A 27,609-nucleotide genomic window follows, 5' to 3' on the forward strand; every position below is an offset into this window, starting at 1 on the left:
GGATGAAAGAGGTGAGGGGATGGGCAGATAGGATAGGAGGGAGAGAGGTACAATATACAGATATTCTAATTACACTATAACAAATGTACAGGTCGGGCCTCGTACCGAGTGGCGTCTCACCTTTCGACCAGATTTCATTTCTGTTATGGCTATTTTCATTGCTGTACAACCATTATGTACAACCATGCCGATAAAAATAGTAAGTGTCCGATCGTCATTGCTTCTTCTTCAGGCGGAGAGCAGTAGGCCTAATGGTAGGAGGGGGGATGAATGGTGGCCAGCAGGAGGTAAAATAAAAAGTGAAATATTATTGCGGTGGGGGCCACGTGGGTTATGAGAGAAAGAAAGGGGGGGGGGGGGGGGGGGGGTATCGCTCAGCCGGTAGCCGGTGGGGCGCTGCGCGCCCCCTTGGGCCCCGACGGCGGGTTTCCCTTTGTACGGCGCAGCAGAGTCGGGGGTCCGGTTCGGGGATTAGCCAACGACGTCCGGCCACGGGTCCGGACTGCGCCGCTGGGTCTGGGACGCCGTTCTTCCGCCGCCGCCTCGGCAAGGTATAGTCCTGTTCGTCGTCGCGGCATCCGCAACATTCGTTAGTGCTTGTAAGTTTTTTTTTTTTCGAACCAATTTTTTTTTTGTTTCGCACATTCTTGTGTCTGCACGTTACCTGGTACCAGATCCTCACGGAAGTGTCATCGCTGACTTTGCTGGAAGACTCGTCTTCTATAGCTGCCCTGTGTTTGGAATAGGAACGACTGCTGCTAACTGGGTGGTGAGTATACGCCACTTTGGCTGCGGAGGCCCTGACGCCTAGACATGCATTCTTTGGTTTCCTTCGCTCACTGGAAGGTTCATCGCTTACATAGCCATTGAAGCTATCGAAAGTTTTGTCGACTCTTTGCGAAACTCGTCTCGAGTTGTGGTACTTCGACATACCTGCTCGTTCTGTCGTCGTCACGCTTGCCCATAACGGCCATTGCATGTCGTTGAAAAGTCAGTCTGATGTCTAGCGTTGAAGGTACCCCTGTCCTCGTCAGCTTGGTGTTCTCAGGGTCGCCGAGCCTTTTTCGATCTTTCAACTTTCTGCTGTTCGGGGTCGTTTGCTCGACTCGACTTACAGCTGCATTGGTTGCAGCTCACTCAGGCGTAGGCTTAAACGCGAGAACGCCTAACCGGGAGAGTCGGCGTTAGTGCTTCCGTTATTCAGGTTGCTAGCTAGCCTTGGGTTGCGAAGCGTGCATTTGCACGAGAGAGCAGCTTCCGCAAGTGGAACTTCGCTCATCTCAGCAACGATCTGAAGGCGTTGCTGATAATCACTGTGCAGTCGCCGGCCGTCGCGTGGACTTTCTTCTTCGTTTATCAATCAACAAGCTATAGTTAAAGCCAGGCGAAAATCGAAATGTCTATATAGGAACAGACGCTTGACTTGCGAGAGTGGTCGCCTAATGCTCGCTAAACGTCGCTCATTCCTCCTCCACTGTAGGCACACGCGTGCACATTAAGTACGCACACCCTGTATACTTGTGCAGATTCCGCGTGTGCGCGTCGCACTGATGCTGTGCACGGGTTGATCTATTACTGCGCAGTACCCGGATCCCGAACCTGTACTTCGTTGTCTCGATACATGTACGGGCCTGCTTACATTCTCCGTTAAAAATCTGAGGTTTCGCAGGGCCTTTTCAGCGCTTCTAATCGTATTTCTCAGTTATAGGTCATTATCTTCATTAATTAACCTTTCTTTTATGCCAGCAATCTGCGCCGCATGTGGCGTGGTCCAGGTTCGTGTGTCTTTGTCCATACTTGGTTGTAAGTGTAATCCATCGCAATCTTTACAGCTAACCGTTATCACTATTGTTAATAACTCCAAAGCTTTAAGCTTCGCTCAAGCTTTTTGCAGCATAACATGGTACAGCCAGAAGGCTGCACTCCGCATGCTTTTCTAATGTGTCGCATAAATGAAACCCATAGACGGATCATGCACGAAGACCTTGCAGTGCAGTCACCTCTGCAGTTGTGCTGTCCGCTGTCCCCTTCAGCTGTCACCCTCGGTGCACGAGGAAGAGATGAGGAGGCATGGAAAAACTAATCACCTGCGCCTCTCTATACTGGACGCTGCTGAATTGACTTGTTTTTGGAATCGGGAACACGGGAGGATAACTTCTGCCAATGCCTCAAACATGAGCGTACAGACGCTTTCGCTTTCTTTTTTTTTTTTCTCACGCGGTGACAGTATTAGAGCCACTGGCGGCTGATCGATGGTCCCCGAAGTACAGCTCGAATTCGGGATGCGCCTGGTCAAGCTGGGGGAGTAAGTTCTATCCCGGTCCACCTATAGCAACGATCAGGACAGCACACTCCGTGACTGGGATGCGGATGCGATACCGAGGGCTTTGAGGTGGCGCCTCGTGTTCCTTTTTGGCCGTCTTTTTTTGTTTTTACTTGGGTAAAAAAAAAAGTTCGGGTCCGGGCTTGAAAACGTCCGGGTTCTCTGTGGCCGTCATTTGTCGTACTTTCGCAACTGACCGGTAAGCTTGTCGGGCGGGCGAATAGCTTCGAAACAAAGGAGCTTGGTAGAGAGAGGGAGGGAGGGGAGGAGGGGGGGGGGAGGTCAGTTTGCAGTTCCAGGACGAGTGCGCGCCCTCTGCACGCAAGAAGTGTTCCGAGTTCCAGGTCTGGTGCGCCGCTGCCGCTCCTGACGAATGCGCGCCGGGTGTACTCGAAAAAAGATCACCTCCTAACGCCTCCGAATTTTCTTTAGCTCAGGTACCCTCAACTGGCCAAACATGTAACGTCATGCGCCCCCCTCAGCCCGCGAGAGTGGAGAAGCGGAGGATGCACGCCGAGCGTGGCCGACTGTCTCTCCCGCGGGAGCGTGTTGTTGTCTTCCCACTTTGCAATTCTTCCCGTGCCGAGCTGGCGGGGGCTAAACGGAATCGATGGCCGTTCGCTGCGGCCAAGCCCTCTTCGCTGTCGGCGGTGAGGAATGGCTGTCGCCCCGGTCGAGGCCCCCGAGACGCCGTCTCCGCGCCTCGCATCGTGTTCGGAGCGCGCGGCCGGGCTTCCGTGTCGCATTGGTGCCACTTCCCGCTTGACGTGCGCCACCCGCGCCCCCTGATCCCTCGCTCACTGTCTGCTGGCCATCCGAGGCTGCAGAGAAGGTTCGAGAGTGTGTGCTGGCTGTTCGACGCATTTCGGACGCGGGCTTGCTAGAAGCAGAGTCGAGAAGCCGCCGGACTGGCCGCCCGTTTCGCGCCGGCGCATGTTCGCGCCACAGAGGAAATAGTGGCAGAAGGAATTAGACTGATGGGGAAAAAAAAATGTGTCCGTGTGTAGCGGCTCTGGACGGCCATCAATAAATGGAGTATGAAAGCAATAACGTTTCACGAGAAGAGAGATGGGGTTAAAAAAAATACCTGGCCGTCATTGAAGATGCTGCAAATCAGTCGGATCGATCGATCGTCCAATCAATCAATCAGTCCATCAACCAATCAGTAAATCAATCAGTCAATCAATTAATCAATCGATCAGTCCATCAGTCAATTAATCAATGTATTGACCGATCAATCAATCGGTCCATCGAACGATTAATCAATGGGTCGATGGATCAATCAATCGGTCCATCGATCGATTAATCAATCAGTCGATATATCGATCGATTAATCAAATAGTCTATCAACCGATCGATTAATCAATTAGTCGATCAATCAATCAATGAGTCAATCAATCAACCAATCAGTCAATCATTCAATCTATCAGTCAATCAATACACAATCTGTACTCTCTCAATTATCATCATTATGAATATCCTTGATGCCCCCACGTAATTCAGAATGGCTGCCCGTCCTTCGTGGCGCGACATATTCGAAGACAAAGAAGTGAACCGCATCGATCATGGGTGCTTCTCTCGCTCCAGAAGGATCCGAGGTATGGCTCTCATCTCTTACTTGGGTCGACCGGTCTCTCTCAGCTGGACGTGGCAGAACCAGCGCGGATGTCGAGGCCAGCCGCGCATGTTGTACTACGCTGTAATCTTGGCGATTTTTTCGGCCTGTATGTAGGCACCCCTACAGTCGCTGAGGCGTCCGCATATGCGTTCAAACAGGTTACCCTGCCGCAATGACGAAGCGTCAGCCTTCGGTCACTCATTTTACTGCCTCTATCAAGTTATTCTTCTATACGCCGCGTATTAAACATTGCACGAACCATACAGGTTGTATCGCGAAAGTCTGTTGGCAATTAAACAAGAAAAGGGTGTTTTAAGGTTGGAAGAGCGCTCTCTAGGGCATAGTATTGACAGCGGTGGTGTGCAGCAGAATGCAGCTAAGACGTCAACTAGCAGGCTGGGTAACTAATATCGAATAGTTAATTTCAGGCTGTCATAGCTAGGTTCTTCATTAATTGAGATGTTTGTAGCCCACCATGTGTGATATTCATATCAATTTTTAGATTTCCGAAAGTGCCATTCTCGTCGGCGCTACAGCGCAAGGAATTTGGGGGCCGCATACGGGCGAAACCGAAACCGCACGGCCGTGAAGAGCGTTAGCCACGCCTACGAACGCGCGTCGCGCAGCGGCGCTTGTCACGTGGTCTCTGCCCGCTCGCCGCTCCCACATGGGTATGGTGGCTAACCTGGGTGCTGGGAAATTGTCACGTGACACCCTAAGCAACACCTATTGTAGTTTTGAAGCGGAAATCTTCACTACGCGAGTCAGAGCCGAGCTGGGGAGTATGCGCGAAACCGAGTGACGTCACGCGGTTTCGGGCAGGTGGTTGCTCCTCGCCGCTGCCGCAGCCGATCCGTCGCCTCACCTTTCGGCGCAGCCGCGCGCTACTGCGCATGTGCGTCGCCTCCTCGCTGTCGCTACAACTGCGCGCTTCGCCTCCTCGCCCACCGTTTGACCTTTCGTTGGCCGCGTCGCAGCCGGCAGCCCTCCTCTCCACATTTCTGCGGGCAGTTTTAACCGCGCCGATTTCCGTCTCCTCCTCCGCCTCCGTACAGGCAGTGTGTGGACGGCCGAACGCCGCCACCGTTATCGTGGTGCTCCCCAGTGCATTGTGCGCGAACTGCGACAGCCATGACGTCAAACCAAGCATAACTGAAGATTTTCGCTTGTATATTCGTGCTTAACCAGAGCTAAGACACTTTTTGGCGTTAGCGGCATTATGTGCAGGAGCAGTTGACTGCAAACAACTTATGACTTTATACGCCTGTTGTGAACCGTCGTTTACTGTGCTACTCCGTATACAGCGGAAACACTACGATCCCATTGGTATCATCAGTGAGGGGATCAATGCAAACGACCAAGGAGAGGGTTATGGAGTACGGTGTTGTTCGGTCGAACGCGTTTCCTATGGTGCGTTGGAAGTACGAACATTCTAACGTTGTTTCGACACGATCTGAAAAAGCGCGCGAAAACCTGCCCGCACAGCTGGGTAATAACTAAAAAGCGCGGCAAATAAGAACCGCGTGTTTCTTTCTTTAAAATTTATCCACCGCAGTTCGTCCTGCGTAGCTTCTTCGTAAGCCATTACTGTGTGTGGTCATTTTATATTTTAAGCGGTGGTGCTTCAGTTTTTCATCCACGTTTGTAGCCGGTCCTGTACCGGTTCAGCGCGGGTGAAACAGGGCCATGGTGTGGGCTTAGAAAAAAAAAGAGTTACTGAATGTTTATTTACTAATTAATGCTAAAACATTACTTGGTTATGTTCGCGATTTCGTGTCTGCAGAAAGTGGAAGCAAAACGTGTCGGCAGCCCTTACGTCGTTGGAGGAAGATTTAGGAGTAATGGTTGAATGGGATAGAGGGCGACAAGATGTCGATGCGCGTCAAATTTGATTCGTGTGGAATAAGTAGTTAGTTAATTAGAGACAAAAAAGTCAATTAGCCGTCGAAATAGCTGCAGACGTCGGTATAGTGGGTGTACGTCGAAATTGGGGCAAAAAAACGCAACTAAGCCGAATGAAGGTTTGAAATAGGTTAAAAGGCAATAATTTAATTAATGAAACAACGCACTGAAAAATGTCAAGCGCCATAAAAAATAATTACAAACCATTAATTGATTAAATTGCCTAAAAAAGTGATACCATGGCCGTAAATGCGGTGGTAGCGAACCAAGAAGGTTGTCTTGGTAACGCGTGACGTCATGCCGTCTCGTTGAAATGTGGTCACCGTGACGTCAGAGGAGAGGGCGGCGGCGCGATGGGGGAGGGGTGGCGCGATGGGAGAACCGTCTAGAAAATTCGTGCGCGTCGCATCTGCTTTGGGCGCTTCCGGCTTGCGTCAGTTAGTCACACGTTCCAGTGACTTTAGCGTCAGTCGTTGTCTTGCCGATGTCGAGTGCGCGCATATGAGTCGAATGCTCCGGCATCTCGTTGTGTTATTGCGTGCGCGTTGACGCGTTCGCGGTCATGGACGGGGCGTCTACATCGCCAGACGGCGCGTCTTCAAATTCCACCAAAACGTCCGCAAAAAGGAAACGTGTGAGGGAACGTCGGGAACGTAATACCGAAGTGAACCGTTTGAAACGTGCTTCGCAACACAAGCGAAAGGAACCCCAGCCACCGAACACTCGCCCCCGGAAACATGCCGAAGCAAGGCGTTTGAAACGTGCCAAGGATAACCCAGTCGCCTGACTCGCGGGAGTCCCCAGTGAAGCAGAGAGGCGACATATGTGGAACAGGCGCCTATGCTTTCGCATTCCCCCAATGCGGCTCGCCGCAGTGATCTCTATAACGCCAGCCGCTTCGCGAGGTCAGCGTGGCTGCGCGCTGAGCCTTAGGCTTAGACAAACTTTATTATATCAGATAATCAGGACGGCGGCCTCGCCATCCCGTCCTTTTCAGACGGCCGATATCCCTTGGGACCGGGCGGCTTCGAAGGCATATCTGATGGTCTCTTTTTGTTCTTGGAGGTCCTGGCTGCGTAGCAAAACCTCCCATGACTCCTTGCAATTCACTAAAGGTGTGGATTGGGCGCATGCCCACATCATATGGGCTAAGGTGGCTCGTTCTCCACAGGCCCTACATTTCCCGTAATTTCAGCCGGGCATGAACCTACTCAGCGCGGCTGGATTCGGAAAAGTGCCCACCTGCAACTGCCGCCATGCTACTTCCTCCTTCTTGCTCAGCTTCTTGTGCGGTGCGGAGTATTCTCTTCGACTAAGCATGTAGAACTGTGTGATATCGCGGAAAGAGTATAACCGCTCGTTTTTTGAAATGTGTCCATCCTCGGACGGAGTCGGTGAGATCGGCCGGAAGGTCAGTCCTCGGGCGAGCTCGTGGGCTCCCTCATTGCCTTGAAGGGTTTGGTGAGCACGCGTCCAAAGCAAGAGGATTGGACTCTCAATTTTTCCGTTCGACAGTATGCGTGCTGCCGCTGCTGATATTCTGCCTAAATCAAAATTGCGTATCGCGTATGACCACCTTTGTCTTTTTGTGTGAGCGCGAGCGCGATGGCCGCCTCTTCTGCCGTAGTGACCGTAGCTCTTATGATTGTGCAGCTGCTTACTAACCGGGCGCCTTCCTTTGCGACCACCGCTACCTTCGCTGTTCGTCCGTGGTACTCCGCCGCATCAGTATACACGACGTCCTGGCGCCCTGTATATTTGCGATGCAGCATTTCCGCCCTGTCTTTCCTACGTGCCTCATGAAAATCGGGATGCATATTCCGTGGCATTGGGGGGATTATTATTTTCTGCCTCACTTCAGCAGGCATTCCCACCTCAAGTTCTTTTGTCTGCGTGGGAGAATATCCCAGCTGCCTTAGGATATACCTACCCGTCTTCGTGGTCGTTAATCGATTAAACTGCGCAGTGAGCGCAGCTTCTATAAGCTCGTCTATGGTATTTGGTATTCCTAAGGCCTGCAGTTTTTTTGTCCGAGCCCATTGCTGAAGTCCCAGAGCTACCTTGACACTTTTTCTTATGATTGACTCTAAGCCCTTACGGTCGGAGACGGTGAGTTTTAGATACGGCACAGCAAACACAATCCTGCTTATTACAAAGGCTTGTAGTAGCCTAAGCAGATTTGCCTCCTTTACGCCTGCCTGCTTGTTGGCGACTCGTCGAATAAGCCTACTGGTGTGCTGCGCGCTACGTTGGATTCTTTCCAATGCTTGGGAGTTACATCTTGTGGACTGCACGTGTAGCCCCAGTATGCGCATGCAGTCCACCCATGGGATTGCCTGTCCACCTACCTTAACAGTGATGTTCGGATTTTCCTTCTTTTTCCGGGCTTGTGCCGTCATCACAAGGATTTATGATTTTTTAGCGGAGCACCGAAGTCCCTTACTTTGCAGGTAGTCTTCTATCGCATGCACCGCCGTCCTCTATAAGCCATAAAGCCATCGCTTCCATGGTTCATCCAGAGCGTGATATCGCCCGCATAGATACTATGATGGAGTCCCTCTATCTCTACCAGCTTGCTTGGTAAGCCAATCATAGCTATGTTAAATAAGATGGGTGAGAGCACAGATCCCTGTGGTGTCCCACGGACTCCAAGTCGAATCCCTTTCCGTCTACAATTGCCAATGCTGATGTCAGTTGTTCTGTTCGTTAGAAAATCTTTAATATAACTGTAGGTTCGGCTTCCGACCCCTAGCGAAGTGAGGTTGTCTAGGATAGCGTCGTGGCGGACGTTATCAAAGGCCTTCGCCACATCAAGGCCTACCACATTCTCGTGTCTTTTGTGCCTCTATTACCCGATGTTTCGGCGACCAACTTGTTCCTTCAGAGAGCCCGGCTGCAGTTACGGTGTGTGTTTGCTGCGCTGCGCACCTGTGGCGCTACTGCCGCTGTGACGTTATACCAGCTGTAGATTGCTTTCTTTCTCTCAGTCGCAACAACATAAAAAATTCAGGGGCACTTTGACTGTCTAAAGTGCGTAGAGGCGAAAGCGTTTTCCGCACCACTTTGCTTATGTGACACTGGTGACGTCACCACTGGATGACGTCACACATAATTGGTTGGTTTATTGGGGTTTGACGTCACAAAGCAGCTGGAGCTATGAGGGACGCTGTAGTGAAGGGCTCCGGAAATTTCGACCACCTGGGGTTCGTTAACGTGCACTGACATCGCACAGCACACGGGCTTCTAGAATTCCGCCTTCATCGAAATTCAGTCGTCGCCGGGATCGCCCCCTCGTCTTTCGGGTCAACAGCCGAGCGCCGTAAACACTGAGCCACCGCGGCGGGGCTGATGACGAAGTAATGACAAATTACTAATTAGTGACTAATTACCGATTAATGACTAACGCTAATTAAGTGCTAATTAATGACGCTTAACCTTCGCCTTTAGGAGTGGAACGCGACAGCGTGTTGTAGCGCTGCCAGGCAGTCCGCGGAACGCCACCACCCGTTCGGCGCGATGCCTTGCCCTTTGAACGCGACGCTTTTTAAGGAAAGGAAATGGCGCAGTAATTCTCTGTCATCTCGGTGGACACCCGAACCGCACCATAAGGGAAGGGAGAAACGCCACCACCCCTTCGGCGCGATGCCTTACAGTTTGAACGCAACGCTTTTTGAGGAAAGGAAATGGCGCAGTAATTCTCTGTCATCTCGGTGAACACCCGAACCGTACCGTATAGGAAGGGAGGAACGCCACCACCCATTCGGCGCGATGCCTTGCCCTTTGAACGCAACGCTTTTTGAGGACAGGAAATTCTCTGTCATCTCGGTGGACACCCGAACCGCACCGTACAGGAAGGGAGGAAGTGGGAGTGAGAGAAGAAAGAGGGGCCGTAATGGAGAAACTGAAAATTGTATTTGAGGAAAGGAAATTATGCTGTAACTGTCTCGCATATCTCGGTGGACACCCGTCTAAACGCGGACACATGTGCCGACCCGGACGGAGACACGGCTGCCGACCCGGACGGAATCACGGCTGCCGACCCGGACGGAATCACGGCTGCCGACCCGGACGGAATCACGGCTGCCGACCCGGTCGGAGACACGGCTGCCGACACGGATTGCTAACGACAGCATGAGGCATTAAAGGCTTTCGCCTTAAAAACAAAATATAAAAAAAATACCGAAGACGCTTTGAGTCGTCGCGCAGCGGCGACCGGTAGCCACGCGTGACCTGTAGACGCGGCGCACTGCGTTCCTTCAGCTGGAGGCGCTGCGCTTTTGCTTTCGCAACCTACCAGGCTTAACCAAAGCTAAGCCCCCCGCCAATTTTTTTTTCGAGCCCTCCACTACGGCACCTCTTTCCTCTCACTCGCTTCTTTGTTTTTTCCCTTAGGGCGCGGTTCGGGTGTCCACCGAGATGTGAGCCGAAAAAAAAAATTATTTTAAGGCAAGGAAACGACGCCTGTCTCTCTCATATCTTGAACCACCGTAAGGAAAATGAAATGAAAATTGGTTTTAAGGAAAGGAAATACCTGTCTCTCATATCTTTGGGTACACCCGAAAGGAATGGACACCACAGTACATGTCTCTGTGGTGTCCATTCCTGTATTCACTACACGCGCGTCTCCTCCTCCGCCTCCGTACAGGCAGTGTGGTGACGGCCGACCGCCCCCACCGTTATCGTGGTGCTCCCAGTGCATTGTACGCCAACTGCGACAGCCATGACGTCGAACCAAGCACAACTGCAGCTTTTCGCTTGTATATCCAACCACTGCCAAATTTTTTGGCGCGCGGCGCGCGCGCGCGCTGCCAAGAAGTGTCGATGGCGCTGCGGTTTCTGCATGTGCTGAGATACAGGATCACAGTGAAAAGGCGTGCTTAATTATTTGTGTACAAAACACATTCCACACGTTTTAAAATCACTATATTACGTTAATTACTACCTCTCACTACTCTTGGCAGTCGAACTGCTTCTAGCAACGCCCAGACGCGAGCGGCGCGAGCTAGTTCCCGGAGAATGGAGAAATGTAGTACCTCTCTCGTCGCCCGCCTCGGCGCGGTGCTCAACGCGCCAGCATCTGGCGCGAAGCCTCGGTAGTGTGATTGCAGTCGAGGCTACGGCTTATTTGCGCGAGTGCGTTTCCCTTCTAAAATCGAGCGGTCAAGAGCAACGCTGGCTTCCGCTGTTCTAGCTATCAGCAAGCACATTACATCACGGTGACATTCACTCCTCATCTGATCGGTTTTAATTGTTACCGCTTAGGACCAAAAATTTGAAGTCTCATTGGAAGCGCTTAAGAATGCACCTCGTTCTTTTGCACGACGCGCCGCTGACTGTTGTAAGTTCGTCTTTGATAGTGTTTTCTTCCTGTTGTGTTTACGAAACCCATTTTTTCAAGCGTTACTGCGATTTGAGCGCCTTCGCTTGCAACTTCTTTACTCGTGTAGTAAGAGTCTTGTACACACGGTTCGATCCCGGCCCGTAGATCGGCCGGATAGAGGCCCGTGTACTGTCCGTTGTCAGGTTAAAGAACCCTGGCCAGGTGGTCGAAATTATTCGGAGCCCTCCACTACGGCGTCCCTCATAGCCTGAGTCGATTTGGGACGTTAAACCCCAAAAGCCAACCAACTAGAACAGTGCGTAAACAGGGCTTCACCTTTTGGTTGCGGAAACCGGTAATACAGCTCTGGGAGCAACTGCACCACGCAATGTGGCGCATAGTTCGGTCGCGCACAGTTCGGTCGCGCTTTGATCAAAGCCATTCATATACGCGTTCCGTTGATTCCTGTAGTGGCCCCCAACGCCCGCCGGCGCCACATCGGTGATACGCGCCCGCTGTTTCGTCGCGCGCGGTAAATGGCGGGGCCGGGAAATGGGAGCTAACGACAAATGCGATGACTGACGACACCCCGATTTTCCAAAGCGGTGACGGGACAAAGCGTGTATACAGCACATTGCGCTGCAAGAGCAACTTTGCCACGGTGCGCGCTGGTGAAGAGTAAAAATTGCGAGCCGCTCGAGCGACCACGTGCATTGATTGCCACGGCTGCTAAACAAGCGCACGGATGAACAGCGCATGGGTGCTCCGTGTGGATCCTCCGCGGCGGCTCAGTGGTTAGGGCGCTCGACTACTGAGCCGGAGTTCCCGAGTTCAAACCCGACCGCGGCGGCCGCGTTTCGATGGAGGCGAAACGCAAAAAAGGCGCTCGCGCCCATATGCTGTGCGATGTCGGTGCACGTTAATGATCCCCAGGCGGTCGAAGTGATTTTGGAGGCCTCTTTCTTCTTTTCTTCTCTTACTGCCTCCTTTATCCCGTCCCTTGACCCGGAGGGCTTGATTCCGCTTGATTCGTAAAGGACATTTATTTTTTCACAAAACAACTTTTACGAAAAATCGCGATTTTTCTCAAGAAAACACTGGTACGAAAAATCGCGATATTTACAATTTTTTTCTCTTAATATACAACACAACAGCTTCTGCTCTACAAGAACGGCAACAACTGCAAAAAAATGACATTTGTCAAACTTTCTTCCTCATGCATGTGAACCTGCGCCCGGACCCAGAGGTGCTTTAAAAAATTATGCACTTTGTATTTTCGCGACACTTTATGATAATTTGAAAACAATGCAAAGGATGGAAAAGTAGGCTAACAAGGAAAGGTATGTGTTATTTGGTGAACTGTGTCTGCAGTTAAAAGTAGTGCCTTATGTCCTGTTGTGGTGAAGAGTGACTATTTTCTACAATAACTTCTGCTTCTTATTAGAACATGAGTTATTCTGTCAACGGACTGACACTTCTTATACATTTTAATATATAGATGCAGTGTGAATAGCACGGGCTAAAAAATCGGAAAGGAGGGGGAAGGGGGAATGCAGCACTGAGAAAATTTAGGGGGGTCTTCTGACACCAAAACAGCCCCCCCCCCCCCCCCCCCCCCTCCTTCCCCTGGCAATGCATTCTTTCCTTAAAAACCAGTTTCAATTTTGCTTCATGTGTTTTGGCATATCTGGCCATACTTCGTGCATATGTATACACATGCCCAGTGCTGTTGTATTTTCTGACTTAGCGCTTAATACAACTCGAGAGTGAAGCCACAAATGCCCCACAAAGGGGGCCCTCCAGCCAGTCCTGTAAACCGGTTGTCGTGACATCGCAGTTAATCCCCTCTCACCCAGTAGTGAGACATTGCAGGATGCTGGCCGCTTCTAGGCAATTATCAACGAAATAACCGTTTAACCACATGTCGTGACAATCGGTAGACACAATTGGTTGGAGGGCCTTCTTTGAGGGGCACTTGGGGCATCATTGTTGAGCTGTATCAGACTTTGGTACCGTAGTGCCATATGCACTGATGAGTTGACCAGCTTGTCATTGTCTGTTATTCACCAATGAAAGCAGATACTGAGACGTTCGAACTGTGCAGCCTACTTGCATGCTTGCTTGCGTCCCTAGTACTGACTGCATCCAGTGCTACTTCACACTTTAAAATGATGCTTCATACCTTAATTAATTGCCGTCTTTTTGAGAGTGGCATCAAGACCTATGTTGTTTAAAATCTTTTACAGGTAAAATTGCCATTTCTTCGTGCATTTTAATAGGATATGATTTTCTCATTGAATGTTGTGAAGTCATGCCTCGCTATAATGAAACGGTTTATGATGAAATCACGGGTATAACGAAGGAATAGCTATCCCCCTTGGAAGCTCCCATACAGGCCCATGCATCTGATATCGCGCGTTTACAAAATAAAATTTTTCTACAAAGGGATGCAACAAACCCAAGCGAACCCAACTCTCCTTTTTGCGCTGAGCAGACCGATTCCTAACTGCACATAACCCACTTGGTGCATTTCTGCGGACGATTCCTTGCATTGCCTTCGATGCGACAAGGATTGGGCGCTTTCTCACTCGTCTTCATCGAAATTCGCGCGACCTGCTGAACGTGTCTCATAGAGAGGTGCACGTTGTCCGGTACGCTGTGCCGCGCCTCTGTAGAGTTCTGCCGTTCTCGTTCTTTGGCTTCCTCGCTGCACAAGGCCTGCTATGAGTGCGCTGTGCTTCTTAGTTAGGTGACTTATGCAATATAGTTTCCGCTTTTGCAGTGTGGTCGTGTGGTTTGGCTGTTTGGCAGCGCATTTGGTGCGCATGACAGTGTTGATGTTTCACTCGTTTTAAACAAGGGCTAGATTAGTAATAGCGGTGGAACGCAAAAGCGCAAGACAATTTCCGCTGACCAGTAGGCGACCATAATCCAGGCATTTATGTAGTGCGAAAAATATGTCAGACAGCAAAGGACTTCACCGTATCGATGAGCACACTGCCTTATTGGCAACAAAGAAGCAATCACTAACGCCGCCGATCATGGTTTGTGAGGGACTAGGAACGCTGCTAGAACCATTGTTTTCGTAGCACTCCAGAGCCCTTTTCAAACGGTTTTTCGTCAGCGTTTGGCCTGGCGTACACATTCGTCATACATCGCTTGCTGCCATGCAGCAGGTTATTGTGGCCAGCATGCTCGAGCATCATCCGGGGAAGCGAATCACATTGGGTACTCGCTTCAAAATGGCTTCATTAACTGTAGAAAATGGGGCTGAATGCAGTGAGTATGTCTTTTCCTCTCATTCATGACATTATTTCGCCATGGCTTGTTTTCTAGGCGCTGAAGGTCATGTGGGTCGCGTAAGAAAACGGTCGCACACGCATTGGTTAGGGTGACGTATTTGGCTTGTGTACGTGTTGTGGGCGCTTGTTACATGGTATCAAGGCTCCTTCAACACACATTGGTGGTATGCTAAGCGCTTGGTAGGTTCTCGGTTTACACAGTGGCACGTAAGCCTGTTCGTATGCCACAGTTGCTGCCAAGGTTACCTATGGCCGTAACGAAGCAACCGCTATCATGAAGAGATTGCGGGGCCCCTTCGACTTTGTTGTACCGAGATTCAACTGTGCTTTTTTAGTTGCTTTCAGGCAATAGGAAGAAAGATACTTTTATATGCTTTTGACTCATCATAGTTTCCACATCTGCTGCGTCGATGAATGAGTGTCGATGATGAGTGTTACCACAGTGGAAACACTTAAATACCTGGGAGTCCTCATTTCTAGAGATCTAAGCTGGAAAAACCGTGTACTAAAAATCTGTTTAGCTGCTGAAAAGAAACTCTGGTTTTTGCGCCGAAGATTGAAACTGGCCTCACAGTCTGCCAAGCTAGCTGCCTATTTAACTTATGTACGACCAACATTAGAATATGCCTGCATTATATGGGATCCTGTAGAAAGTGGCTTAATAAAAAAACTTGAAAGTGTGCAAAGAAGAGCAGCTCAATTCATAATGTCCAGATATGCGCGTACTGATTCTGTAACAGAGATGTTGTGTCTTCTCAATTTGCCACCTCTAGCCGAACGTCGCCGAGTAACCAGACTAAAATTTTTATTTCAGCTCTCAAGAAATTCCTTCAATATCAATAGCTCCCATTACTTGGTCCGAAAACAACTTACACATCTCAGAGCAAGCAATGAATACTGTTACCAAACCCCGAACCCACGCATTAATGTGTACGCTAATTCTTATTTTCCGAGGACGATAACAGAATGGAATAATTTACCAGCATCTCTCTTGCATTCCAGTACATTAACAACTTTCGGAAAAGCTGTATCCATTTCGCTCTAAAAAAGTTTTTTTTGTGTCATACGCCTAATCAACTCGCCTAAGGTGGAGGCCGGGATTGTAGAATTTTTTTGTTATTTTTCCTTTTTTGTGTGAAATAACTGTTTTTCAAGTGAATATTTACTAACACTGCTTCTGTATAAAAAGTGAAACATTACGCGGTAAGAAATGATTGTATAGATGAAGATTCGCTTTGTATTTTTGTATAATCGACGAAACCTTTTTGCTTTTCAAGTGTCACGCCCCACCACTGTAACGGCCCCATTTCCAACAGTATTTTCAAATAAATAGTAAAAATAATTGTCGTACTTGCACACAGGCAAATTTCAGAACCTTGTGGAGGTGAAGGTGCCTTTTAGTTGTGTATTAGCGTTAATGGTAGCTGAAGGCAAGACAAAACTATTTTTACAATCAACCTAGTGTTTTTAAGTTGCGCACAGAATAGAACGTTCTAGCATACCGTCCATACCAATTCGTGCGCAGGTGTGTCATTGCAGTGCTGACTAAGAAAGCGAGTCTGTGCATGCATGGCACGAACTTGCCAGTTCAAGACCATGTTCCTCAGTGGTCCTCGAGTGCCCTGCCTGATGGTGCCCCTACTGGCATATGCGTGCAGGTGTTCGCGCACAAGTCTGCGATGCAGCAGCACTCGCGCGAGGCCCACCGGGGCGACCTGAAGCCTCATCAGTGCGAACACTGCCTCAAGTCGTTTTCGTCGACCCACCAGTTGGCACAGCACGCGCGCATCCACACGGGCGAGAAACCGTACAAGTGCTCCTACTGCGAGCGCCGCTTCAAGCAGCTCTCGCACGTGCAGCAGCACACACGCCTGCACACCGGCGAACGACCATACAAGTGCCACGTTGCCGAATGTGGCAGGGCATTCATCCAGCTGTCCAACCTGCAGCAGCATTTGCGAAATCATGACAGCCAAATGGAACGCGCCAAGAGCCGACCCTTCCACTGCAACATCTGCGGCAAGGGCTTCGCGTCGGATAGCAGTCTGCGGACTCACAGATCCAAGGTGTGTGCTTATCCTTTGTTCTCTTTACACCGGGTGTCCCAGCTAAATGTAACCAAGCTTTTAAAAAAGACGAAGTGTCCTAGTCTAGTGAAACCAACTCAGGGTTGTTCATAGTCGTATGGCCTAGTCTTGAGTATTTTTTTCGCTCTTCAAAGTTAATTAACCCTTATTCTGCCACTCCCGAGATAACTCGGGCTACCCCATATGCACACCCACTGCCTCTCCCGAGTTATCTCGTTTTGGCTTTTTAACTCGCCCCCTGCCGCTCCCGATAATACTCGTGTAAAAAAAAACTATGCAATTATGCAGCGCCATCTATGGAGAGACTCTGTAAACTCATAGCTCTTGTAGGGTAAATTTTAAACAACAGATGGCGCGCATGTTTCCACATCCGAGTCGCTTCGTTTTGGTCTGCGCCACCGGTCTGCGCATAGCAGCCATGAGGCTATGTGCCACACTCGTCCGCGCTTTGACGGACGAAGAAATTCAAAATTGCTTGTGAATTCGGAGTAAGCTGTTTCTCAAAGCGATCTACAACTTTTTCATTGACCCTTTGTTCCTCAAGTCAATAATTAAAAAGTTAGTTAATTAAGCTTAACTAATTATTCAACCTTGAAGAACGAAAAAAATGCTGCAGACTAGGTCACGCGACTCTACACAACCCTCATTTGGTTTCAAACGGCTAGGACACCCCGTGTTTTTTAAAAGCTTGGTTACATTTAGCTGGGACACCTGGTATATGCACGTGTAATTGTGTAGACGACTGGTGCACCTGCAAATAACTGTCATACGCTGCTTTAATTCCACTTGGTGCATTAAAACTGGCTGCCTAAATTTACCTACACTTGTCACCGCAAAGGCACTGGCAGTGCCATGGATTTTTTTCAGAATGAAGGCAACTACGACTCTCAGTAACGAAACATCTGCTGTGGTGTGGTTAAGTATCAGCTTTATTGGTAAAAGTCAGTACACACAACAGTTATGTCACTATACAGCCCCCTCCCTCCCCCTGGTTTTGTTATGAAGGAGCTTAACCCTTTGAGGGTCGAATTATTTTGAAGAAAACTTTCCCAGATGGTCAAATTACTTTATTGCGGATCTTGAATCTAAAAAATGTATATAATCGAGAATAAATAGTAAAAAAATATTAGGAACAGTACATTGGTGACAGCATCACTCACAACTGGAAAATGTTCAATAGAATAGAATAGCAACTGTGATAAGCAAGCTAAGAGCAGCACCAATAAAGATAGAAATCTACTTTCGCCACCTCTGCAAAACAGTGCCCACAAAGAGAAAACTCCGTTGCGATCCCACGGCGGAATCGAAACAGCGTAGGCGCGTTGCCACAGAGGGCGAGAATACCTCGCGAGCAACGGTGATAAGCAAGCTAAGAGCAGCGCCAATAAAGATGGAAATAAACTTCGGCAGCCCCTGCAAGATAGTGCTGACAAAAAGAAAACTCAAATTTCGCGCGACTCCGTTGCGATCACGCAGCTGTTGTGTCTTTGCGCGTAGACGCGTAGACGGGGGACAAACGAGCCGCTCAGCCAGTGCGCGATTCCCGCCGAGGTGTTGTGTTCGGGTTGCGCGTGAGAACGAAGGGCCGACGAACCTCTCGACGTTCCCTTCCTCCTTTCCCCGCGGCCCTCTCCTGTCTGCACCAGCCAGCCGTGTCTGGAGACGAGAGATGACTTCGGATCGCGCCGATGAGCGGCCGCCAGCGCGCACCGCTTGAGTCGAGTGCTAATAAATAGTTTTGTGTTCGTAAACGCCTTGTATCTTCGGGGCAACCGCGGACATAACAGTGGCGACGAGGATGCAGATCCGAGCCCAGCGTTAAGCTACGCCGCACAACAAATCATGGCTACGCTCACGCTTCCTGGACGGATACCAGAGTTCAACGGTTCCTCATGGACATCGTGGTTTGGACGCCTTCAATTCTATTTTGAGGCAAACAACATCACGGAGAATGCCCAGAAGAGAGCCCACCTGCTTACGCTGTGCGGGGAGGAGACGTACGACATCGTTTGCGCTCTAGTACAGCCGAGCACTCCAGCTGCCGTGGCCTACGACGACATCGTAGCTGCACTGCAGAAACACTTCGACCCGCGGCCGTCCGAAGTCTACAGCCGGGCTCGATTCCAACGGCGTGACCAGTTGGAGGGAGAAACAGCAAGTGCCTACGTTGCGGCACTAAAGAAACTGGCTGCCGACTGCAACTTTGGAACGCTGCCTGCGAGCACAGCAGCCACCGAACAGTCAGCCGGAGCAACATCATCCCTGTCGCTAGCTAACCCCACGATGCTCCCCCTGGACATCATGCTGCGTGATCGATTTGTGTGTGGACTGCGTGACGAGTCCTTGCAACAGCGCCTGTTCGCGGAGAAGGACCTAACGTTTACAAAAGCCTATGACATCGTCTTGCGAACGGAAAGTGCGGGGCAGCAGCAGCGACAAATGCGGCGATCTATCGAGCCAGTACACCAGACAAGCCATTCGAACAACCAGAGCCACAACACGAAGGCAAGTTCGAAAAAACTTCAAAAGGTCCAGCGCTGTTGGCGCTGTGACGAACAGCATAATCCGCAGACGTGCCGCTTTCAATCAACTACATGCAACTTTTGCCACAAGCGTGGGCACATCGAGAAAGCTTGTATAACGAAAAAGAAGCAGTGTAAATCAGCCCAGTCACGCAATCATAACGTAGACGCTTCTGAAGTCGCGGCACAAGTTGAGAAGCAAGAGTTTCAATCACCTCCGTCAACGCTGTACGACCTAAACACCGTTGCCAACATCGGCACGCGTCAGAAAATAATGGCCTGCTTGACCATCCACAATAAGCTGATCCAGTTCGAAGTCGACTCCGGAGCTGCATGCACCCTTATCAGCGAGGACACCTTTCGAACAACGTGGCCGGAGCACGCACCCCGACTAAGAGACGACGACACGCACCTCAGGACGTGGTCAGGTCAGAGCCTGCCGCTACTGGGTAGTGCCGACGTCGACGTTGTGTACAACGGGAAGAAATGCAAGCTGCCACTCTTGATTGTTAAGAACAGTGGATCCAGCCTCCTGGGAAGGAACTGGTTTGATGCACTTGGGATCACCATTGGTGGCGTCCACCAGACTGGTACGAAGTCAGTGGTGGAATGCCTTCAAGAGAAGTACAAGAAAGTCTTCTCCGATGACATCCCAGGCCACGAGGGACCTCCTATCGACCTGGAGTTGATCAATGAGGCCAGCCCTAAATTCTTCAAAGCAAGGCCAGTACCTTTTGCTTTAAGATCTGCAGTAGAAGCGGAACTTGATAAACTGCAAGAACAAGGCGTCATTGAGCCAACGCAACACTCCGAATGGGCAACACCACTCGTCGTAGTTCGGAAGAATAATGGCACCTTACGACTATGCGGAGACTACCGGAGCACAGTGAACAGGTTCACCAAACCGTTCTCCTACCCGCTGCCAACGCCAGAGGAGGTTTTCAGCACACTTCGCGGAGGGAAAATTTTCACCACCGTGGACCTTACGCAAGCGTACCAGCAACTGAAGGTGAGCGAATCAACATCTCAGTTGCTTACCATCAATACGCTGAAGGGCCTCTACAAAGTCAAACGACTGCCATTTGGCATAGCGGCAGCCCCTGCAATTTTCCAGAGGTATATGGAGACAATACTTCGTGGAATTCCTGGAACATGCGTTTATCTCGATGATGTAATCGTCACAGGAGCATCAGACGAGGAGCATGCTGCACGTTTGGAACAAGTGTTCGAAAGGCTAGCCAACGCAAACTTGCGTATAAGCAAGGAAAAATGTTGTTTTGCCGTACCCAAGGTGAAATTCCTTGGTCACGTAATTGACGCTGAAGGCATCCATCCGACTGATGACAAGGTGCGAGCAATAACCGAGGCACGAGCACCAACTAACAAGCAGGAACTCCAATCCTTTCTTGGACTTCTTACATTCTACGACCGGTTCTTAGAACAGCGAGCAACTGTGGCCAACGACCTGTACAGACTACTGCAAAAAGAGGTCCCATGGACATGGTCGCCAAGACATCAGGAGTCATTCGTGGCCCTGAAACGGCTTCTTTTGCAATGCACAGCCCTCAAACATTACGATGAGAACAAGCCCTTGATCATAGCCTGCGATGCATCACCCTACGGCGTAGGTGCTGTTCTTTCACAAGCTGACAGTCAAGGAAGAGAGGCACCAATTGCTTTTGCGTCACGCACTCTATCAGCAGCAGAGCGCAACTACTCTCAGCTCGATCGCGAGGGGCTTGCTGTGGTCTACGCGGCCGAACACTTTCGCCAGTACATCGCTGGACGAAAGGTAACGTTCATAACAGATCACAGGCCACTGCTAGGCATTTTGGGGCCCCAGAAGTTAATACCGCAGATGTTGTCACCACGCATGACACGCTGGTGCATCAAAATGTCAGCATATGACTACGATCTTGTACACCGATCGGGGAAGAAGCACCAGAATGCAGACGCACTGAGCCGCCTACCACTGAGCACGACCCACGAAGAACCACCTAACCCGGGAGACGTGTTGATGCTCGAGGCCCTGCCAGAGCCGCCGCTAACAGCAGATACAGTTGCTACGTCGACCCAAGAGGACCCATCCCTATCGGAGCTTTTCAACGCCATTCAAGAAGGCAACGTGAGCCGACTAAAGGGAGAAAGCTTCAACGCCTATCGCAAGAGAGCTACGGAGTTAAGTACGCACCGCGGTTGCATCACCTGTGGGTCACGAGTTCTTATCCCACCAGCATTACGCGCGCAAGCTATGTCACTGCTTCATGCAGGCCATCGAGGCATTGTTGCTATGAAGAAATGCGCCCGAAGCTTTATGTGGTGGCCTGGAATCGACAGCGACATCGAAGAAAGTGCTCAGAATTGCAAGATATGCCAAAACAATCAAAAGGCGCCACCAAAGGCCCCGGCCCCACAGTGGGAGAAGGCAAGTGAGCCCTGGCACACTATTCATATCGATTTTGCAGGACCGGTCGAGGGAAGCACGTTTCTTGTTATTGTCGACGCCTACACTAAATGGGTCGAGGTAAAACAGATGACCAAAGTAACGTCAGCTGCGGTCATTGAGGCATTGAGAACATTGTTTGCCACGTTTGGATTGCCAAGAAAAATCGTTTCTGATAACGGCAGCGCCTTCGTGTCAGCGGAGATCAGGCAGTTTTTCAAACAAAACGGTATCGCAGCCGTCACATCGGCTCCCTACCATCCGGCTACAAACGGCCAGGTTGAACGATACGTGGCAGAGCTCAAGCGAGCTCTACTGAAGGAACAAGCTGGGTCATTGCATCTACGCATCGCCCGCTTTCTCTTCAAACAGCACAGCACGGTGCAAAACACAACCGGCCGTACCCCAGCGCAGCTCATGTTCGCCCGCGAGCTGCGAACCCACCTGAGCGCCGTTCTTCCAGAGCCAGCACCTGAAACCGGACAGACGGAAGATGATCTTCCCCGCGTTAAGAGAATGCGAAAGGGCCAACGCGTTCTTGCTCGCAAATTCCACGGACAGCACGCGTGGGCCCCAGCTGTTATAGACAGACGCATTGGGAAAAGATCCTGGCTCGTACGCATGGAGGGGGGCATTGCTCGCCGACACCTCGACCAGCTTCGTCTTCTGAAGGCACCGCCGCAAACGAAACCGATCCAAACAAACAGCCCTTCGGCCCCTGGTACGGTGGCTTGGGATATCGTGGCGGAAGACGCACCGCTCCAACACGCAAGGTGTACGCCAAATACAGAAACGGCAAGCGCCTCTTCTGATGCCACGGCCGTACTACAGCGCGCTTCCACACGTGCGCGCCGGCCTCCTGACCGCTACCAGGCCCCTTTCTAAGGGGGGAGGAAGTGTTGTGTCTTTGCGCGTAGACGCGTAGACGGGGGACAAACGAGCCGCTCAGCCAGTGCGCGATTCCCGCCGAGGTGTTGTGTTCGGGTTGCGCGTGAGAACGAAGGGCCGACGAACCTCTCGACGTTCCCTTCCTCCTTTCCCCGCGGCCCTCTCCTGTCTGCACCAGCCAGCCGTGTCTGGAGACGAGAGATGACTTCGGATCGCGCCGATGAGCGGCCGCCAGCGCGCACCGCTTGAGTCGAGTGCTAATAAATAGTTTTGTGTTCGTAAACGCCTTGTATCTTCGGGGCAACCGCGGACATAACAGCAGCGAAACCAAAACTACAAAAGGGGTGTTGCCGCAGTCTGTGCCGCTGCTAGACATAAGTTCTGCTTATCTCCGTAAGAAGGCAGCACAAAATTCAAACACTTCTTGTAAGTCCTAAGAGGTGGCAGCACCCCCCCAGTGAGCACGCATTGTTCTTTTGGCGCAAAATTTCAAACGGAAGATCGAAACCGTACCCGTACGGCAAAGACCTTGCGGGACAGAAAACCGCCGCCGTACATATACGGCAAAAACCTTCAAAGGGTTAAAATTAAAACTACACAAACCTATGAAATGGCACGTTATTTGTTTTTGCAACCTAGCCTGCCTGGGTGCATCGATGTATAGATAAGCAGTGCTAGGTGTTGTTGCTGGTTGCAAAGCCAGTCCATGCACTTTTTCAAGACAGTTGTTTTGCATGGTTGCTCTCATTCTGAAAGAAATTCATAGCTGTATTCACACAAATGATTAATGTAACAGCAGTTCATCATGGAAATATGGCACATTATTAGTTCATGTGTGGCACCCTGGCGTTTCCTTGTGTCGTCTCCAGGTGTTGCTGCGGGAATCAATATTGACGGGTAAAACCCTTGTTTTAGTGTTTATGGTAGTGACTTTTGTAAATATAACCTCGTTGGTATGTTCATGGTTCATTCGATTTCTTGGTTAATATGCTAAATAGCATGAGCAGTAAAAATTTACCCCTAGAGGTACGCTACTTTTCTTCTCGTTAATACTTTCCCGGATAACACGATTTCCTGGCTACTGCGTTCAAAATTTTGGCAAATTCTAGTCGTATAATATGTTTAGTGGTCATCTGCACATATGCAAACAAACCAGTAGGCCAAACCTGGGTGCATGTGACATAAGCTAGAGTGCAGCGGCCTTCGCCTGCTGTGGCAACTTCTTTGCAGTGCTGTGGTGTAAAGGGGCGAAACATTAAAAAAAAAAAAAGAATAGCCACCTAAATAGCGCCGTTCTCGCGTAGAAGTGACATGAAGAGTAGAAATCCAGTGGCGTCCTCGTAGTGCCTTGGGCAAAGGGGTGAAGCATCCGAAAACTACAACTATGCGCTTACATATGTACAGGTGCAAACAAAAGTAGGTGGAGCACGCAATTCTCTTCGAATATTTCTCATGCGTTACCTAATTGAAATTTTCGGCAATAGTATGTGCATGCTGGTAGTGAACGTTGGGGCGCTTTCTCGTGAAGAAACAGTGTTCCTTCATTTCCAATTGGCAATGCATGATTGAACAAGATAGTGTGCTCCATTTACACAACTGTACGTCCACACCTGTACATACATAGAAGCGGGCGGGTCTGGGCAATGTGCAATGTGCAATGGTGTAATGGTGTACACCATTGTGCAATGGTGTAAGGGGGCGAAGCGTCCAAAAACAATGCGTAGGGGATCCCGGCTTGCCATTGCCATCCACGGGCAGGTGTGTTGCGAAGTTTCTTCCATGCAAAGGACAACGCAACAGGGGACTGAACGAGCCCTCTTGTGCCGAGAAATTCTTTTCGGCATTTCTTGTGCAGTGAAATTGTCGATAAATGCCTTTGTACCTCATTCAATAGTTGCATTGTTCAAAATCAGGCGGTGTGGATTGTAAGTTTTTCTGGATAATTTGTTTATCTGGATTTCCTAAACGCTTGTCTACTCCTTTTTGTGATGAATTTGGGTGGGTTAGCCTTTGCTGTCACAGCATGTACTAATGAAGATGGAATTTGAAACAATTAATAAGCTAGTTGTCTTTGTGGATGCATTACTAGAATTAGCGTTGTGCAGGAAAGTGTGGAGATGAAAGAAGCCAGCAGTCATTGAAACTTGGCTGATTAAATACTTGATTGAGTTGCTATACTGCAAGGTCAAGGCTGTCTTTATTGGGCTTACTTTCATTGGTGAGAAAGGTTTTATTGACAGAATAGTCCAGACCACTTTTACAGCTGGAGCACATGTTAGTCTGGCAAAAGAAAAAGCGCTGCTCTGCAGCTGGGCACTGAAGACGCAGTCAGCAGAAACGGTTTTGTGTATTAGATGTAGAAATGCTTTATTATGCTGAGTACCTGATGAACATTCCTTTGTCAGTAACTGGTGCATCTTGTGTCACTTGCAGCAACACGCGGCACTGATTGGAGGAGCAGCGTCGCAGTCTTGCCCGATCTGCCACAAGATCTGCGTCAACGCTGAAGCCCTTATGGAGCACATGCGCATTTCACACAAGGATCCACCAGGCACCACACCAGGTACGAGATAAAATAGTGTCAGCACTGAACCGGTCATGTCTTTCCAGCTTCTCTGCATCAAGTCTACGAGTTCTTATTCTTGTCTCTTTTTTTTTAGAAATGTTCGTCTGCTTTGAGGGACATGGCAGTAGCTCAGCAAAATTAATTTAGAAAAAAAAAAAAAAAATCCCCTGTGCCTCTTGGTTTCTGTGGCTGTTGGCTTCTGTCATATTTATAACGAGCCCCTCAATCCCCTTCCCTTGTTTGCTTAATTGCTTAGCGAGGGCCTCGGTTCTGGCAGCCTTGACGCCATAGGAAGCATAACAGGGTTCTCACGCAGCTTCCACCCTTTCCGTTCGATGACGTTCCACGTCACACCTGCGGTAACTCAGGACGTTCTACGTCCGCCGCTTATGAATGTGGGTGGCGCTGATGAACACTCTCAAGGTTAGGTTACTTGTAAACATAAATACCCCCGAAAGCAGAAGGTTTGACAGCCGTCGCCGTAGCTCAGAGGTAGAGCACTGGACGCGTAATTTGGAGGTCGTGGGTTCGGATCCCACCGGCGGCATGTGGTTGTTTTTTCTTCTGCTTTTCTAATCAATTAGCTTTAAGCGATAACATATTCAGTAATATTCTAAATTGATCAACACCACAAAATAAATAAATTAATTTAGAAAAAAAAAAAATCCCCTGTGCCCCTTGGTTTCTGTGGCTGTTGGCTTCTGTCATGGAAATACCCTGTGTTACCAAATTCTGCACATACATCAGCTCGTTTGTGTTTGTAAATATCCACTGTAAATGTTTGTAAAAGCCGTCAAACCAGGCCGCCTCCTCCATTGTCTGGCCCAGGAATGCCACCTCACCCTTCTTAATACTCCTGGCTCCCCTACTCGAGCGGGCAATGCCTACAGCGCCCCACGACACCCGACCTCACTTTATCTCGGGGTTCACTTTCCTTTCACTGGCAGATGACAGCCGAAACTCTTCTCAGTGACCACTTTCTCATCCATATTACCACCTCTCTTTGCCACATCCCTCGATCTCATCCAGTTATTTACACTGACTGGCACGCCTTTTGCACTTATCTCGCCTCCGACTCCTTTCAATCCTACGACGACTGGACATTGCACATCTTTGCAGTGCTCTCGTCCAGTAGCCGTTGCGTTCGCTTTCAATTCCAGACCCAGATCCTCACCTACTCCATTTATGGCTTCCTGTAAACGTCTTCAACACTCCTTTCGCTCCCAACCCCACAATGCCAGACTTTCCTCCCAGATCACTGCTCTGTGGGCCGAGATCGTCGCCCACTGCGCCTCCCTCGAGCACTCTCGTTGGAGTGTTCTTTGTGATGGCCTTGACTCTGCATTGCACTCGCGATCCGCATGGTCTCTCTTTAAATCCCTCCTTGGCACTAAGCCTGCCCTTGCTCCCACTCTAGCTAAAACCCTCACTCAGGGGACTCCCTTAGATGTTTTTGATCAGCTTGTCTCTCTCTACCTCCCTCCGCCTCTGGCACCCTCCTACCCGGTGTACTCGGGCGGTCCTAACACCGATCTGGACCACCCCTTCTCCGGAAGCTCGAATCGGCTCTGGCTGCTAATGCTACACTCTCGGCTTCCGGTGAGGATGCCATTACATACACCACACTTAGTAACCTTCCTGACTGCGCCAAAGAATTCCTCCTTCAAACCTACAATGAGGCCTGGGACAGCGGCTGCCTGCCGAGCTCCTGGACCTCCTCCCACATTTCTATGATTCCAAAGCCGGGCAAACCTCCCTCTCTCTCTAACCTCCGCCCAATCTCCCTGACATCGTGCGTTAGCAAGACCCTTGAGCAAATGCCTCTGACATGCCTCTCTAATTTTCTTGATTCGAGGGAATTCTTCCCCCATTCTGTCATTGGCTTTCGACGCCGCGTCTATGCACAGGACATGTTTCTGATTCTCGAGCACACCTTCCTGTCACCTAACCCCACTCAAGTTCATGCACTTATGACTGTCGATGTTCCCAAGGCCTTCGACGGTGTTTGCCACGACCACATCTTTTCTCCACTTGCCTTCTTGGACTGTGGCTCCCGCATGTACTCTTATATTCGTTCATTCCTCCCTGAACATGTGGCACGCATTTGAGTAGACACCCATCTGTCCGACCCACACCACCTTACCCATGGCAGTCCTCAAGTTGCTGTTCTCTCTCCTACCGTTTTCAATCTCGCTATGGCCCCTCTCGCCTCATAGCTAGCTGAAATTCCCGACCTGCATCATATATTTTACGCCAATGACATCGCTCTCTGGTGTTCATCGGGCTCTCCCGGTCACGTACAGGACACCCTGCACCATGGCCTAGATCTCATCGACTCCTTTCTCACCACCGCTGGCCTCTCTCCTGCTCCTGAAAAATTCGAGCTTCTCCTTCTGAACCAATCCTTCTACCAGTGCTCACACAACCACTTCGTCTCTCTCCACCTTTCTGGCTCTCCCATTCCTGTTGTCACGCAGTGCAAAGTTCTTGGCTTCCCTTTGCACGTGGCCAAGAATTTGCAAGCCCTCCACCACGCTGTCACCACCTGCCACTCGGTAACTCACCTGCTGCGGTGCGTGGTCACTCGACGCTCAGGTCTCCATGAGGCTCATGCGTGCCGAGTTTCCCACGCGCTGGC

General features: G+C 50.1%; 1 protein-coding gene across 2 annotated transcripts in view; it reads left to right on the top strand.

Annotated features, from left to right (window-relative positions):
* The window catches only part of dati (zinc finger protein datilografo), an 87,333-nt gene that overhangs the window by 39,203 nt on the left and 20,521 nt on the right, over nucleotides 1–27,609 (top strand). For both annotated transcript variants that reach the window (XM_089574090.1, XM_089574089.1), the window contains exons 3-4: nucleotides 16,124–16,531; nucleotides 24,839–24,968. In XM_089574090.1, coding sequence (XP_089430216.1) covers nucleotides 16,124–16,531; nucleotides 24,839–24,968 — 538 coding nt within the window. The remainder of the gene's footprint in view (nucleotides 1–16,123; nucleotides 16,532–24,838; nucleotides 24,969–27,609) is intronic.

This window comes from Amblyomma mixtum, chromosome 2 (assembly GCF_055824585.1).
Source record: "Amblyomma mixtum isolate Tamu chromosome 2, ASM5582458v1, whole genome shotgun sequence".
Taxonomy (NCBI): Eukaryota; Metazoa; Arthropoda; class Arachnida; order Ixodida; family Ixodidae; genus Amblyomma; species Amblyomma mixtum.